Genomic DNA, 15,810 nt, shown 5'->3' with positions numbered 1-15,810 from the left:
GGCTCAAACTGATAAGCGATATTAACGACGCCGTTGTTTACAATACAACCGGAGCACATGCCGCCGAGGTAAGGGGCGGGACGTTATAGATGCGCACTTGAGGCGGTTTAGCCAATCACAACACACTGGGCTAGCTAACCAATCAGAGCCCATAGCCTATTTCTGAGGAAGGGCCTTCATAAAAGAAGGAAATGATCAGCCCCTTTCTCAGAGAAGGGACAGAGCGGTGTGGAATAAAGGTAAATTATGTGAAAAATAATACGTTTTAAAAAAAACGAAGCATTAACACATGTTAGGCTGCACCCCATAAACACAATCAAGCCTAGGAAAAAAAACCAGTGAACCACCCCTTTAAAACTAGACACTTCAAGCTTTCCATAGATATGTTTCTCATGTCTGTGTGTGAAGTATTTGCTGAGTTTTGGTTCATTTTAGTGATGCGTTTCAGAAAGAAGTTCGCGGAGACTGAGACGGCTGAAAGCGAACCCTGTTTATTTTCTTTATTTTACAAAAGCACAATCTTTTGATTGTTTTTTGTGAGTGTACACAAATAAAAGTAGACCCTTCACAGATTCAAATGATGTATTACACTTATATGTATGATCAAAAATGGTGGAGCATTTTAAGTTCTTTTCGCTGTTATCAGGAATAAATGCAAGTGATCGCGCTGGTGCCTCCGTCAAACCCGCGCAAAACGTGATTTTAAAAGGCATATACATTTTTTTTCTTCTTAACACTACATTTGTAACGCAAGTAACGTAATTATATTGACTTTAGTAACTGTAATCAAATTACACAAATTTAAAATGTAATGCATTACATTACTGCGTTACCAGAAAAAAATCATTAGATTACAGTAACGCGTTATACCCAACTCTGCTTATGAGCATGCAAGACGGGATTGCACTTACTTTTGCATTTTGCCTTCAATTGTCTGTAGAGTTCAATTGCTCTTTCTTGCCTGTGATGAGACACGATTTCAATACAAAAGGTTCAAGATGGTAGAGGCATCTATGCTGAGAAAATTCACACAACATCACTGAAAGAATGAACTTACAGTTGCTCCATGACGTCTCCTTGTCGACGAGCATAAGGACTTCTCTGAAGCTCAACAATTTCTGAGTGCAAAGCCATTATTTCCTCATCCAGATGGCCGATCTCTGCCACCTTTAAAAGCAAACAGAGCCTGTAAGTCATTGCTAAAACAATGCCATCCCACATGGCAATAAATTGACATGCACTACTGCTCAAAAAAATGTTTTTGAAAGAAATTAAAACTTTTAATCAGCAAAGATGCTAGTGTCAATAAAGACATTTACAATGTTACAAAATAATTTTATTTCAAATAAATGTATTAAAGAATCCTGGAAAAAAAAGTTTCCATAAAATATTATATTATTAAACACCTTTTCACAATATTCATAATATGAAATGTTTTGCGCACCAAGATCAGCATATTAGAATGATTTCTGAAGAATCATGTGATCATGAAGACTGGATTAATGACTGCTGAAAATTTTGATTTGCCATCACAGGAATAAATAACATTTTAAATTAGATCAAAAATAGAAAACATTTATTTTAAATTGTAATATTTCAAAATATTACTGCTGTTACTGTATTTCAATTAAATAAATACAGCTTTGATGAGCATAAGAGTTCTTTAAAAAAAACACAGAAAAAAATCTTTCTGACCCCAAACATTTGAACGATAGTGTGCTACATTTCTATGATGTGACATGAAGAATACTAAAGGTGATGATACACGGGACAATGTAGTTGGGCAATGTTGCCAAGCGATGTTGCTTGAGCACTTTCCCATTAAGAATGGGCAACAAATTTCTATCTGGATTGGTCGTGGGCCCTGTGTCTCACCTGGTTGCCCATTGATGGCAAGACTGCTCAGCAACTTTGCTCAAAAAGTTGCCCCGTGTCTCATCACATTTGGATGAGCAGTTAGGTTTCAAAACAAATGCATATAATTTATCCCCTTCACCTGTACAAATGCAGCAGCCTTCTCTTCATTTTCCTGCCAAGCCTTCAGCATCTTTTCAGAGGCTTCAGAAAGAAAAAGGTTGTTTTAAATTATCATCACTAATGCAATATTTGACTATTCAAGGAATTTAAGCACAATAAAACGTACATATGCCGTACTGCATCTGATCACCGTACTTCTCCAAGTCGTACTGTATGCTGCTCTTAAAAAAGTAAAGCTTTGCTTTGAGCTGCTGCGAAAAGGAGAACATCATGTTCTTATATCTTGTAAGGTTGGTGTTGTAGCGGAGAAGGCTCAACCTAAAGACACACAAACCGAAATAAACATTGAATTTTGAGCAGGGAAAGTCCCAAAACACAAGCTATATACATTTATTAGCATGATAATATAAAGCACGTACATGGCTGCACGTTGGCCCTGGAAGAGGCGGCTGTAGTCTTCTCTGAGGCCACAAATGTAGCTCACCGCCTCACCCCAAACCTTTTTGAGGGTACTCAGAGGGAGCTGAGTTTTGGTTTCTCGCACTTAAACAGAAAAATGAAATGGATGGAGACTTTAAAGTTCTTTGGGAAACAACTTGGGAAAAAAAACTGAATAAACATTAATCCAAAGTAGAAAGTACAATTTTGAGCAGGGAAAGTCCCAAAACACAAGCTATATACATTTATTAGCATGATAATATAAAGCACGTACATGGCTGCACGTTGGCCCTGGAAGAGGCGGCTGTAGTCTTCTCTGAGGCCACAAATGTAGCTCACCGCCTCACCCCAAACCTTTTTGAGGGTACTCAGAGGGAGCTGAGTTTTGGTTTCTCGTACTTAAACAGAAAAATGAAATGGGTGGAGACTTTAAAGTTCTTTGGGAAACAACTTGGGAAAAAAAACTAAATAAACATTAATCCAAAGTAGAAAGTACAACCTCCCTCAAGCATATTTAAATGAACAAACTATCCATAGAAATGGCACATTAATCATTCAATTCTTACCGATAAAGTTCACACTCTCAGGAAGTGTTCTAGCTGTTAGAGGTCCTGAGTACTTGGTCAAACTCTTGTCAAACAGATATACAATGTAGCTGTCCCATCCTCTCTGAAATTTTAAATAAAAAGGGTAATAAATTGCTGCTGATTTACCAAAATGTACTTTTAGAGAATGAGAACACATTCAAAAGGCCAAAAAATACTTACTACTCCATCTAACACACACTGTGCAGCAGGTTTCCTGGGATCTAACATGACTCCTGTTTCCTGCAGAAGTTCTTGATTCAAAAGTTCGATTTTGGTCTCGGTCTCAATCCTCTGTTGCAGAGAGTGAAGCCCTTCATCTGGGCTAAGCAGAAATGAGTGAACCTGGGTCGTAGTCATGTTTAAGATGTGCACAACCTACAAAATAAATCATGCTTCAGCTCATTTTTCTGCCTATCTTTGACTATTTTGCATTATTACAAAAGAAAACTGATTGCCCAATGATGTAACATTCTAATTAAATGATGCAATAATGCCAATGTCAAACCTTCATGTTCAGTATTTGATCTAAAAGAGCAAAGCATTGGGGCTGCTTTGCGTCTGGATTCAATCCTCCTCCCCTCTGTACTGGATCCCACTTGAGCATCAGCTGTAGCAACCCCTCCAAGGGCTCCAGTAGTGTCCTGCAGTACCAAAAACAACTAGTCAACTCAGAGACCCAGAAAAAAAAAAATAGTAACAAAAATTATGGTGCAAGGTCTTTTGGTTTGTATAAAGGCTACCTGCTCAGATTGTTCGGGTATGGAAGGTGGGTGGAAAAGCGGACCTCGCCATTCATGTCTTCTACAGCCATTATGTCCTTAGGACCTTTGTTTCGCACTTTGCTTGTCCTAATAATGAAAAAAAAAGCAAATATGTTGTCATTTGACTGTTTGAATGTATTCCTTGTGAAGGTAAGATACAAGCATTGTGACCTAATTAATATGTAGGTTATCAGGACACGTACCACTGCACAGGCTGGAGATTGTGAAGAAATGGCCGAAATCCACAGTAGCACTCAAAGATCATGGGGCCAAAGCTCCAATAGTCCACAGTGACTGTGTACGACTTGCCTTCAAACAGCTCTGGAGCCTGAAACAAACAAGATGTCACATTACCCTTCAGAAATCATTCTAATATGCTGATATGGTGCTTAAGAAACATTTCTTATTATTATCAATGTTGAAAACAATTGTTCTGCTTAGTATTTTTGTAGAAACCATAATAAATTTTTTCTGGATTCTTCGATGAATAGGAAGTTCAACAGAACAGCAGGTATATAAAATATACTTTTTTGTTGTAACATTATAAATGTTTTTACTGTCACTTTTGTTGAATTTAAAGGGATAGTTCACCCAAAAATAGAAAAATTCTGTCATCATTTACTCAACCTCAAGTTGACAGTAGCCGCTGACTTCCATAGTATGGAAAAAAACACTATGGAGGTCTATGACTACTGTCAACTAATGTTACCAACATTCATCAAAATAAACAAGTGGAGGGCGAGTAAATGACTACAGCAATTTAATGTGTGTGTGAACCATTCATTTAATGCATCATTACTAAAGAAAAGTATTAATTAATTTCAACAACAACAAAAACTTCGTACTGACCCCAAACTTTCAAATGGTAGTGTATGTTGACTTATTGTGATAACTGCCTTTTCATAGCGCTGATGAATGCAAAGACATACCAGATATTGTAAAGTCCCCACAAATGAAGTACATAGGCTCCCCTGGTCTAGGTCTTTGGCATAGCCAAGGTCGATTATCTTGTGGACGAGCTGCATAAACATAAAAAAACGTTTGGTTGGAAAAAGTATGTCTACATAACAAGAATCAAACTACTGAATAGAAAATACCTTTCCATTGATATCTTGTAGCACAATATTCTCTGGCTTGAGATCTCGGTGAATGATCTTATTCTCATGGAGGTACTGGATTCCAGAACCTGTTGAATATAAAACATGCTGTTTTATTTACCACCCTTAGCGATCGACAATAGAAGTACTAATAACAGTTTTAAAGAGACACATTACCAACATCATTGAGTAGAGCCAACACCTCACTCTCTTTTAACCCACAACAATTTTCTGGTTTGCTGAGTAACTACAAGATGCAATACAAAGAACAGAAATGAGTTAGTAAAAATGTCAACAGAGGGCACATGAGACATGATGCAAAGAAAAGGCCCCTGTCACACTCACACACACACACACACACCTTTCGAAGGTCTCCCTTGGAACAGTATTCCATAGCTAAAAGCGGTAAATCATTCAAGGCAATGTGCATCATCTCCTCGGGTACATCCTTTGCGGTCACCACATTAAGGTGCTTCATCCTGACAAGTTGGGGAAAAAAAACATTTTTAATTATGTATGTATACATAAAATAAATAAAATATTTACATGAAACATGTTTTAATAACAACATATTGTGAACAATATAAAAAAAATAAAAAAAAAAGTAAAAAATTTGATTGCCATAGATTTACACACTTTTTCATAATCTGGATCTCTCGACTCCACCTGACTTTGTTTTTTGCATTAAGTTCAAGGCGACAGAGCTTCACAGCAATTTTTTCTGAGGTTTCCTGCAAGATATTACAGTATTAAGAAACTACCATTTTCTTTGTCTTTACATTTAAGCAAAGGAAACAAAACATTTTCACATCAACAGTAGTTAAGAGTAACATCAAAGGAAGAGCAATACCTCATTCTGATAAAGGTAGACATGTCCAAATCCTCCTGTTCCCAGCCTCTCCTTCATAAGCCATGACCCACAGAGCTGATTCTGTCTGAAAGGGGGTTTCTCCATCTGCACTCAGCAGTAATACACCTCATCAGACATTTATAATGGCTGCTTTCAACACTATGACAGCTACTCGTGCTTGATTAGGATGTGGGCCTTAAAGAGAGACTTCTATACTGTAGATAGCGTAGATGATGGTTCATAAGCGAAACCTTTAATTTCTGACATAATATTTACTTAGATATGGTGACACAGCTAGCAGGCGAGCTAATCCAAAGTGTCAGCCGGTAGCGACTTACCTTGCGTCAGTTTGCGTTTCTAACTTGCATGAATCGACCACATCCGATGTGGAAAACTGTGGGACCTGTCAAACGAGCGTATTAATCCATAGCAAACAACAAAGCTATTCATTTCATCCTTAAACGAGTCGGATGTCAGATTTGCTAACTAGCTACGCGTAAACAACTCGATGTATTGAACTGTTAGCCTGCAGTCTTACAAATCCCCAAATGTCAGCTTTCCATAACACCAGGCACGGTAAAACGAGGACCAGAGAGCACCAGAAAATCAAAACAACTAAATCTTGCTGCCCTAAAATGCTGATTGGATACAGTAGCGCTGACTGGCGCACTTGAGTGATAACTGTTGTTGACGGCGGCCACGCCAGTCAGCTGCTACTCCAGTCAAAAGCGAAACAATGTCAGCGCATGCGCGGTGCGTTAGGAGCCGCCTGGGTTTCATCAGCGCTGATCTAGGATCAGTTGGTCATGGCCCATGCCATATAACGAAAGCTAAAACAAAGTTCGTGGTGCTGATCTCAAGTCAGCGTAGTCAGCGAGGACCTTGAGAAAATGGTACCCGTTGGTTGTGAAAGTAACTCCAGTGACGCAAATGTGTTCGTTCTATACGAATCATTGGATAAACAATTCATAAAAAGTCAAATAAAATAAGAGAAAATGTAATTACGATAGATAGATAGATAGATAGATAGATGCTGCTTCCACCATTTTTGTATGAGTTTTGAAAAAATGTGAAAAAATCTTTCTAGGAATTTCTTTCTTAGGCTATATCTCTTTTTACAGTGAAGAGACAAGTGAAATGTGTCTCAGCCTCATAGGGTCACAGTGACAATACTTTCTTAGGAAAGTTTGTCTGTGTCTTTTTTAAGACTATGATCTCTCTCTCTCTACTTTGTATCTTTGACAGTGAAGAGATAGGCTATTCTGCCACTTTATTTTGTATTTAGGGCCTGATAACATTCCAGTTTATTTAGATTTGTACTCAAGTTTATCTAATGAACAAAATATGCATTTAGTAGCTTTTATGATTTCATTTATTCTGATTTGGTTTTGCTCATGAGTACTGCTCTAAGTCGGATGTTTGTTAGATGTTAAGTGACAGATGTTCAAACTGCAGCCTTGCCTCACTTCACACTTTTGAGTATGAATAATTCTGTTCTTTTATTTCTGTTCTTTTATTAATTTTTATTCTTCACAAGAAGCTTTCTAGGAATTTCTTTCTTATATTAGTGTCTGCTACGTTTCTACCGGTTCTCGATTACAGGGATGGAGTTTATCAACATGCCCCTCTTACTCTTACCTTCTTCTCTCCTCCTTGGATGCTTTGTAACAAGGTGCTCTGAAATTTATAACTGATTGTAAATTTTCAACTCATCATTGTGAATTATATAAAAGACATGCATGGCCTTCTTTGAGTTTTTGGAGAAAAATGCATTGGCATCTGTTGATATATAAGGCAATTTTGGGTCATTTTGCCAACTTATCTCTGTTGTCTCATACAAAGGACTTTGTTTGAAAATGATTCATTACGTTCTTAATCAAATTATAATCTTTGTGTGCCCCTTGTCAGAACTGAGCTTGGTAAAACCTCTTTTAAATATGCTGCCACTTCCGATTGGAATCTCATCCAAAAGCAGATGAAGTTACAAAACTTGGTGTCTTATAATTAATTTAAGTCTTTATTATGTAATCTAGAGAGCAACTTAATGGTGTGTAATTGTTTTTAACCGGTTATATGTTTGGTTTTTGTAATGTATGTTGTAACTATGTTGATTATTTGTATATGCAAACTATAGCTGCCTATCTTGGCCAGGACACTCCTGGAAAAGAGATTTTAATCTCAGTGAGTCTTTTCCTGTTTAAAAAAAAGGTAATGATGACATCCGTGGTTCATAGATGTGTTTTTGTTGTGCATTTTACCCCAGATTCCCAGATTACCTTTAAAGGGGTCATGATGCAATTTCAAATTTTCATTTCTCTTTGGAGTGTTATAAGCTGCTCGTGAACAGATAAGATCCCTAAAGTTGCAAGGACTAAAGTCTCAAACCAGCCAATCACAACGCACTGGATAGCTGGCCAATCAGCGTACACCTCGCTTTTCAGAACGATGAGCTTAGTAAAAATCGACGCGTTTCAGAAAGGTGGGGCATAGAGGAGAAACAATAATGTACAGTATGTGAAAAATAATGTGTTTTTTTAACCTTAAACCGCATAAACACATTGCATTACACCACATACACAACATAATGTTCTTTTTAGCAACATCCCCTTTATGACCCCTTTAAAAAAAAATCTGTTCAACGGCTTGCTTTTTTTTTTAGATGTTATTTTGTATTTATAGCTGATAGATATGGAAACAGATCTAAAACTAACCTGTAAAGTCAACGTGGTTTAGCTGACCCACTGTGATGTGATAAGGCCAAGCATGAGTAAATATTAACTCCAATGTCCAGGAGATGGTGCTCAAGACTTTAAAATGCAAGTACAAATCCATCTCATCAGTAGCATTGGACAGTTGACCTATCCAAACATGATTTTTTTATTTGAATAAACCTAATTTTGTTCAATTAATTAACCTTAAATTATATTTAAAATTTTAAATGAACTATTCTAATGGAATATGTCTTTATCTAGTCTTTGTAAAGGAAGTTGAGCAATAAAGGCTGCATCAGGGGGTCAAGTAAATGGGCTGCGGACAGTGATAATCTCTTCTATTGAAGTGATTTCCTAATGTCAAACATGTCTGCATATTTTCTTAATGGATGTAATCTTTACAGGAATTTTAAAAAAGGAAGAAAAAAAATATTAATCTTAATGATTAAATAAATGCCCATCTGGTGATGAATATGAAGTATGCATGCATATGAATTTAATTACAGTGTTTGCAAGACAGAGCTATATAGCTCAAACCCTGACCCTACGTATTATAGTTCTGTAATGAATTCAGCCCAACTGCTTAACATACAGTATGAGTCTATTTAAACTTTATTTTTCTTTCTTTTTAAAACTTTTTATTAAGGCAATCTTTATTAAGGAAAGATTAAGAACTTTCTGAAAAGGCAACATTATGCTGCATTCTACGAAAGAAGTCACTTACACCTGATGGACATCATCATAAGAGGTGATGCAAACATTTAGCTGACGCATCATATATCTTATCATCACAGAAGCCAAACAATAGCAACACTGGAAGTTCAGTAGTGTGTTGAACAGGAAATGTGTGTCTGTACATTTCTTAAGATGATAGAGAGGTGACACCATCTCCTCTGGCTCTTTCATTCATGAACCCCCCCACAACCCACCCATTAATCACAGGATGAATTCCAGCTAAAACAGAGGTGCATAATACTATGAATAAGACTGAGAAAAAATGGGAGTGATTAAAAAAAAAAAAGTAATATCACATAAAACCCGGGATTTCAACTTTATAATAAATCAGGCATGCAAACTGTGGCACGCACGGACAGAGAGTAGAAACATATGAGAATGGCTCCGGATGTTAGGAAACAACAAAGAAATGCAATTTCATCATGCCACATTACTCTGTGATTTTAAAAATACATTGTCTGAGTAAAAATTGACTGGCAATGGCAAACAGATGACTGATGACAATGAATCACCTAGATGTATGTGACGAACAACACACATCTGTTTTGATATCTAATTAATCTGAAGATGCAGGTTTTTTAATATTATCTATACCTCAACAACTTAACACTTACAGATGTTTTTTTACTAGTTTTCACAGAAAATACTACTTTATGTATCTGATATTTTATATATATTTCTTAATTCTCAAAACATGCTGTGAAATGGCCACTGCAATATAAAAACCACAATGATTGTCAGTACTTGGGGCAAAGTCCCTTTTAGAAATATTTTTATGTGTTAGAAAAAGGGAAAAGATCTTGAGTAATTTAGCATGAGTCACAATATGAGCTTCCACGAAAGCATAGCCAACTATCTCATTGTTTAGTGCACAGCGCATGTGCCAGCTTGCCTGAGGCCAGGCCCCACTCAGCCAATCACAGATTCGTCACTATAAAGCCAGGAACACTAACAGGCACATGACAGCAAGTGCTCAGTAAGCCCAGTGCAGCTCTACACCGCAACATCTGCAAGCAAACAAGAAATCAACTGCTTACTACCAGAAAGGTAAGCAACAAATACACTTTTTCTGGATCTGCTTTGCTTTCATTCTTTTACATTTGCATATTGTGCCTATATAGCTATTTTTCATTGACTTGATTTATACATATTGCATGTGGGGATATAAATGAATTATAATTACATTTAAATATGTTTATCTTACACTTTTACAAATAAAGTAATGCCATAGAAGATCCATGTTGGGTTCTTAATAGTTCTTAAAAGAACCATTTTAGGCTTAGTGTGATGAATAATTTAATAATTTAAAGAACATCTTCTGATTGCAAAGAACCTTTAGCACAATGGAAAGGTTCCATGAATGTTTAAAGTTCTTCATGGAATCATAGATGCCAACAAATAACTTATTTTTATGACTGTAAGTGCACTATATAGTAAAACATTTTTATAACCAAACATAAGGATACAACTAGAATTCATAAAATGTCAAAATTAGATTATCAATTTAAATAGAACTTTCAAAGGCTGCTGTACATGTTATAATAGTAATATGTATGAAATTTGCCAAGAATTTATTCAAAGGTACTGTAGGAGTAGTTGCATTAGTGATCAATGAACTATGAAAATTAATGGATTGGATGAATAGAAAAAAAAACAGATCAATGGTGGGCTTATAAGTACCATTATACAGTATGCATGCTTGCTTGCAGAATCAGTGCTTGCAAATTCATGTGATTTTCTTGGCGATACTTGTTTTTTTTTTTTTGTCAACTTTAAAAATGTTCCTATTAACTTGAATTCTCCCTGCTTGTGGTCAGAGAACATGTGCCTTCTCTTTTATAGATGCTTCTTATGAATATATGGCTCACTTCTTCAAATTGATTTTAGGATCTCCAAAATAGGAAAACCTTGGTTTGCAGTCAAGATGAAGTGTATACTCAGGATTTTACTGTTGACATGCACCCTGTGCTTTATTGAAGCAGTAAGTGGAAAAACAAAAAATTCTTACTTCCTACTGAGGGTCTTTAATTGGAATTAACCTTTTTACCCACACTGCTAAGATTAATATTTCTGTTTTAAGATTAAAAGCCCTTGGAGAAAAAACACTTCTTCTCGAGTAAAGGGTAAATTTCACAAAATTTGATTTTGTCATATTAGATTAAAGTTTTCCAACAATATGCTATTTGATTAAGGTTGTATTTTTAGCATTTGAATGCCTAGGTTTTAATCATGACTTTTCTCTTTTCACAGATAAGTGCATACTAGATGGAAGCAAGGAGAGCAAAAACGAAGTGTCAGTGACAGTCAGTGGGCGGATATGTCTACCATGGAATTCCTTCCAAAACAGAAACCACTCGTTCAGTAACTGCTATCATAACTACTGCAGGTATTTATATTTATATTTATATATTTTATATATATTTTTTAAAAGGCTGAGAACTCTGAATTTTGCTGTTTTAGGAATCCAGATAAAAGGATTCAGCCATGGTGCATTGTAAGGAGAAGAAATCGTTATGTACGGGAATACTGTGACATTACCGACAGGGAAATTAAACCAAGTAAGTAGAAGTCCATCTCTTTTAAGCCATGTGAAATATTGATAGCAGACTGACTAATATGGCTTACATTTGCTCTTGCAGCCACCATGAGTCCACCAAAATCTGACCCATCAAAGCAGGACAGAGGTAAAATTTTGATTGATTTACTTTTTATTGCCCATTCTAAACAAAAATCCTCATTCATTTAGTGAAAATGTAAGGAAAATCCCCACTAGGATCCTTTTACAAAGCCTAGAAAATTCCCTCTCCTCACAAACTTCATGTTTCTTCATTTTTCAGAATCATCATGTGGGGAGCGACACTTGAACCGCATTACAAAGATAATAGGAGGATCAAGGTCAATGGTTGAGTCACAGCCTTGGATTGCAGCTATCTTTAAAGGAGATGGATTAATTTGTGGAGGAACCCTTATTGCTCCATGCTGGGTTCTCACTGCAGCCCACTGCTTCCCTGGCGGGTATGTCAACCTGTTGTTAACAGAAAAAAATTTGACCTTCTAAATGCACAGTCCGCTCCTGGGATCTGGGTCTTGTATCACCCTGTCGGGTTTATTTTGTGATAATGACATGCTGACAGCACATTATCCTGCTTATTAGTCATCAAATATTATCTTAAAGCTTCCACTAAGAATAAAAAGTCCACTACAGCATACAAAACAATCAGCTTATCAGCAAGACGAACACTTCAACAATATTACAGTAATAGTGAGCAAGTTCTCTGAGGTCATTTTCACTATTAATATCTTTTACTGAGTTGCAAGATGGCACAAGTTGGCGGTGTGATACAAGAGACATCAAAGTGGCAGTAAAATCATGAGGAAAGAAAAAGAAAACAAATTAATAAGCAACTTTTAAACAACCTAGGTGGTAACTTGCATGCAGATTGCAAAGAACATTTTGGCAAGTGGCAATAATGCCACAATTCATGGGTAGCCAATTGCAAACCAATGAGTTATTATCTAGATACAGTGTTGTCATGGGCAGTGTTGGGGGTAATATATTACAAGTAACGCAAGTTACATAATCAGATTACTTTTTTCAAGTAACTAGATTACTTTCCATAAAAAGTAACGAAGTAACGTAATTAGTTACTTTTTTATGGAGTAACGCAATATTGTAATGCATTACTTTTAAAAGTAACTTTCCCCAACACTGGTCATGGACAACCGTGAATATTACGAAATATCAGACCGCTGAATGCTGCGTTCAGAATCAAGTATCCCAGAGGCCGTGTAATAAAACTGCTTAACGCAGTTAATGTAGTGTCATCGCATTGTGGTATAATAACATGTCATATAATGTCACTATTTCTTTGTTTTGAACAGTAAGAAAACACAAATAAAGAGATACTCAGTCTTTCTGGGAAAGAATGCCATCAATGAAACCGACTCCATTAAAGAGCAGCAGTTCAACGTGAGCAAACTTGTGGTTCATGAGGGCTTTGATTACACAACTGAAAACTTCAATAACGACATTGGTATGTTTGCTTTATATTTTATTATTCCAGCAATTAAAAGAAGAGTGCATAAATAATAAGTAGTGCAAATCCCTTCCTTTAGCTCTTTTGAAGATAGTGGACAGCAATGGAAAATGTGCAGTGAAGACAAACTCTGTGAGAACTGCATGTATTCCCCCTTTCCAGCAGATGCTTCCTACAGGATTCTACTGTGAGATTGCTGGCTATGGAAGACATCAAAAGGGTAAGACGACACACACTGTATGCTAAGCCAGATAGTGTATCCGAGAACAATAACAATCATCACTTTCCTACGACAACAAGATATGAGGGCAACATGGTGTGTCCACAGTTGATCTATGATATGAAATATAACACAAACTGGGACGTCCTATGATTATGACACAACATGCTGTACTGGACCTCTAAAAATTTAGCTGGACATTTTAGTAATGTCATTTTGTCACTCTGGATGTCAATGAATGTCAATGCCAGGACTAGAACTACGTAATACATGAGATGAACATAAATGTCATCATTGCTTTTTATCTGTTTTTTTAAGGAGGCTTTGAGTACTCTCGATATCTGAAACAGGCTCAGGTGAGGCTTGTTTCCCAGAATGATTGCCAGAACAAGTATTACAGCAAGGACGAGGTCAATAAAAATGTGTTGTGCGCAGCTGGTAGAGACTGGGAGGAAGATGCTTGCCAGGTAAACCAGAAGTTTTCACTGATGATTGATAAATATGACATTTGGCCTAGACAAGTTAAAATATCTTCATAAATACACATCTGAATGTGTTCATTGTTTTTCTGCTTTCAGGGCGACTCAGGAGGGCCTCTGGTGTGCGAAGTAAATAACACCATGTTCCTATTCGGTATCATTAGCTGGGGAAAAGAGTGTTCAAAAAAGTTTAACCCAGGAGTTTACACAAAAGTCACCAACTACAACAACTGGATCTCAATGCATACTGGTTTACCCAAATATACAGTAGGCTCCAGGTATCCACAAAAGGATTAATTATGACAGGGTCACTTTACAACAGAAATGTGACCGTTGCTCAGATACTCAGGGTAATGTTATATTCTGTGCAGAATATGTGCCAATTATTTATGCCATTTTGATTATATACGGCAGCTACTGTAATCAATAGGAATAATCTTTGACAGTGTTATAATTACATGTTCCTGCATTTATTGAATAGTGATACCAGGTGTATGAAGGATACATAGAATGATGACTGAACAAGTTGATCTAAAATTACTGATGTTAATGACATGGCCATTGGTCCAGTTTGTGGCAATAAATATATAGATAGAATTATATATATAAAGAAGGAGTAGTTTTCCAGATGTTTTAATCAGTTTTATGACTGGGCATTATCTCTTTTGTTCATTTTTTTTTTTTATTGTTACTATTTATAATGTATTATTTAATATTTAATTTATTGCATGACCATATGTATGACGAACATATTTATTTATTTATATCTACCTTTTGTTTGCATATACTGTATATACACATCTCTGATTGTAAAACAGTCATTTACTTTAATACAAAATTCTTCTTATTTCCATTTTTATGATACACCATTGTATTAATACACCATTTTATTTGACATTAAACTTGCTTTAAATCTCTTCACATTTTCATTTAATTCATTCATTTTGCATCATCATAAATATTCCTTTAAATTACAACCAACTGATGAATTCTCACTCATATCCTTTTCCATTCTTTTTAAGCATTTATTAACTAGTTCATCTATTATTCATCTGTTAGTCTCAATGATGTGCAATATTTTTTTTTCAATTATTCAAATATAGGCATGGTCTAGCAGTACGTGCACATCTGCCTCCTTAAAGGGATCGTTCAAAAGTACAAAAGAAGATATTCTGTATTTTTTTTCCATACAATGGAAGTCAGTGGGGACCAATGCTGTTTCATTATAATGAGAACATTCTTTGAAATATCTTCTTTTGTGCTCTACAGAAGAAAGAATGTCCTTCAGGTTTGGAAGAACATGGAAGAACAGTAAATGTCTTCCTTGTTTTCTTTCTTTCAATTTTTTATTTTTTTTTGGAATCTAAACTTTCTTGTTCCATTAAACTAATTGTAATTAAATATTGTATGGTAAAATTGGGAATATTGTCACAAAAGGTCAGCATGTTCCTTTTTCCTATAGTCAATAATGATGGAAATGTCCTTTTTACAGCCAAGACTTTAAGGTATGAGTTTATACAGAAATTGAGTGTTAAAATAAACCAATCCTTAGAAATATTAGTTAGTTATTATTAGTTAGTGACAATTAGCCGGTCTCTCCTATACACACACACACACACACACACACACACACACAGTGGAGATCAAAATTAGAGAACAATCTATAAATACCAAAAAATTATATATTTAATTATATATATATTATTATATAAATACCGAAATATTTTTAATCTTCATCACTCAAAATTTGAAGGAATATTAGTTGTGGGTATACACATTATCCTGTCTTCCCGTGCATTTGTCTTACGTGGACGACCAGCCTTTTTGGGGGACTTGAATGAATTAGCGTCATTGTAAAGCTGAAATATTCTAGAAATCACAGATTTGGAATGACCAATAGAGCGGCCCGCCATCTTGC

The 15,810-nt window shown here is 35.9% G+C and overlaps 2 protein-coding genes across 4 annotated transcripts in view; one reads left to right on the top strand and one right to left on the bottom strand.

Moving 5' to 3' along the window:
* LOC107655432 (component of inhibitor of nuclear factor kappa B kinase complex) overlaps positions 1-15,810 on the bottom strand; it is a 27,083-nt gene that overhangs the window by 6,874 nt on the left and 4,399 nt on the right. For 2 of the 3 annotated variants that reach the window (XM_016442919.1, XM_016442918.1), the window contains exons 3-18: positions 5,711-5,815; positions 5,497-5,591; positions 5,222-5,339; positions 5,038-5,107; positions 4,861-4,949; positions 4,693-4,782; positions 3,967-4,091; positions 3,743-3,850; positions 3,508-3,643; positions 3,183-3,377; positions 2,982-3,084; positions 2,397-2,520; positions 2,144-2,295; positions 1,997-2,058; positions 1,058-1,167; positions 912-961 (exon numbers count right to left, since the gene is read on the bottom strand). In XM_016442919.1, coding sequence (XP_016298405.1) covers positions 912-961; positions 1,058-1,167; positions 1,997-2,058; positions 2,144-2,295; positions 2,397-2,520; positions 2,982-3,084; positions 3,183-3,377; positions 3,508-3,643; positions 3,743-3,850; positions 3,967-4,091; positions 4,693-4,782; positions 4,861-4,949; positions 5,038-5,107; positions 5,222-5,339; positions 5,497-5,591; positions 5,711-5,815 — 1,732 coding nt within the window. Of the gene's footprint in view, positions 1-911; positions 962-1,057; positions 1,168-1,996; positions 2,059-2,143; positions 2,296-2,396; positions 2,521-2,981; positions 3,085-3,182; positions 3,378-3,507; positions 3,644-3,742; positions 3,851-3,966; positions 4,092-4,692; positions 4,783-4,860; positions 4,950-5,037; positions 5,108-5,221; positions 5,340-5,496; positions 5,592-5,710; positions 5,816-6,048; positions 6,427-15,810 lie in introns of those variants that run through there. The other variant, XM_016442920.1, reaches the window with a different exon arrangement.
* Positions 10,149-14,235, top strand: LOC107655433 (urokinase-type plasminogen activator-like). Its single transcript, XM_016442921.1, has 11 exons — positions 10,149-10,203; positions 11,044-11,137; positions 11,237-11,279; positions 11,407-11,542; positions 11,617-11,714; positions 11,796-11,840; positions 11,994-12,171; positions 13,039-13,190; positions 13,273-13,413; positions 13,732-13,880; positions 13,992-14,235. Exons 2-11 carry the CDS (start codon positions 11,081-11,083, stop codon positions 14,187-14,189), a joined length of 1,197 nt encoding a protein of 398 aa, XP_016298407.1. The 5' UTR covers positions 10,149-10,203; positions 11,044-11,080; the 3' UTR covers positions 14,190-14,235.

Source organism: Sinocyclocheilus anshuiensis, unplaced genomic scaffold (genome assembly GCF_001515605.1).
Source record: "Sinocyclocheilus anshuiensis isolate Anshui unplaced genomic scaffold, SAMN03320099.WGS_v1.1 scaffold763, whole genome shotgun sequence".
Classification (NCBI taxonomy): domain Eukaryota; kingdom Metazoa; phylum Chordata; class Actinopteri; order Cypriniformes; family Cyprinidae; genus Sinocyclocheilus; species Sinocyclocheilus anshuiensis.
Note: the sequence above shows the minus strand (reverse complement) of the source record. Positions and strands in the feature narration are given on the sequence as shown.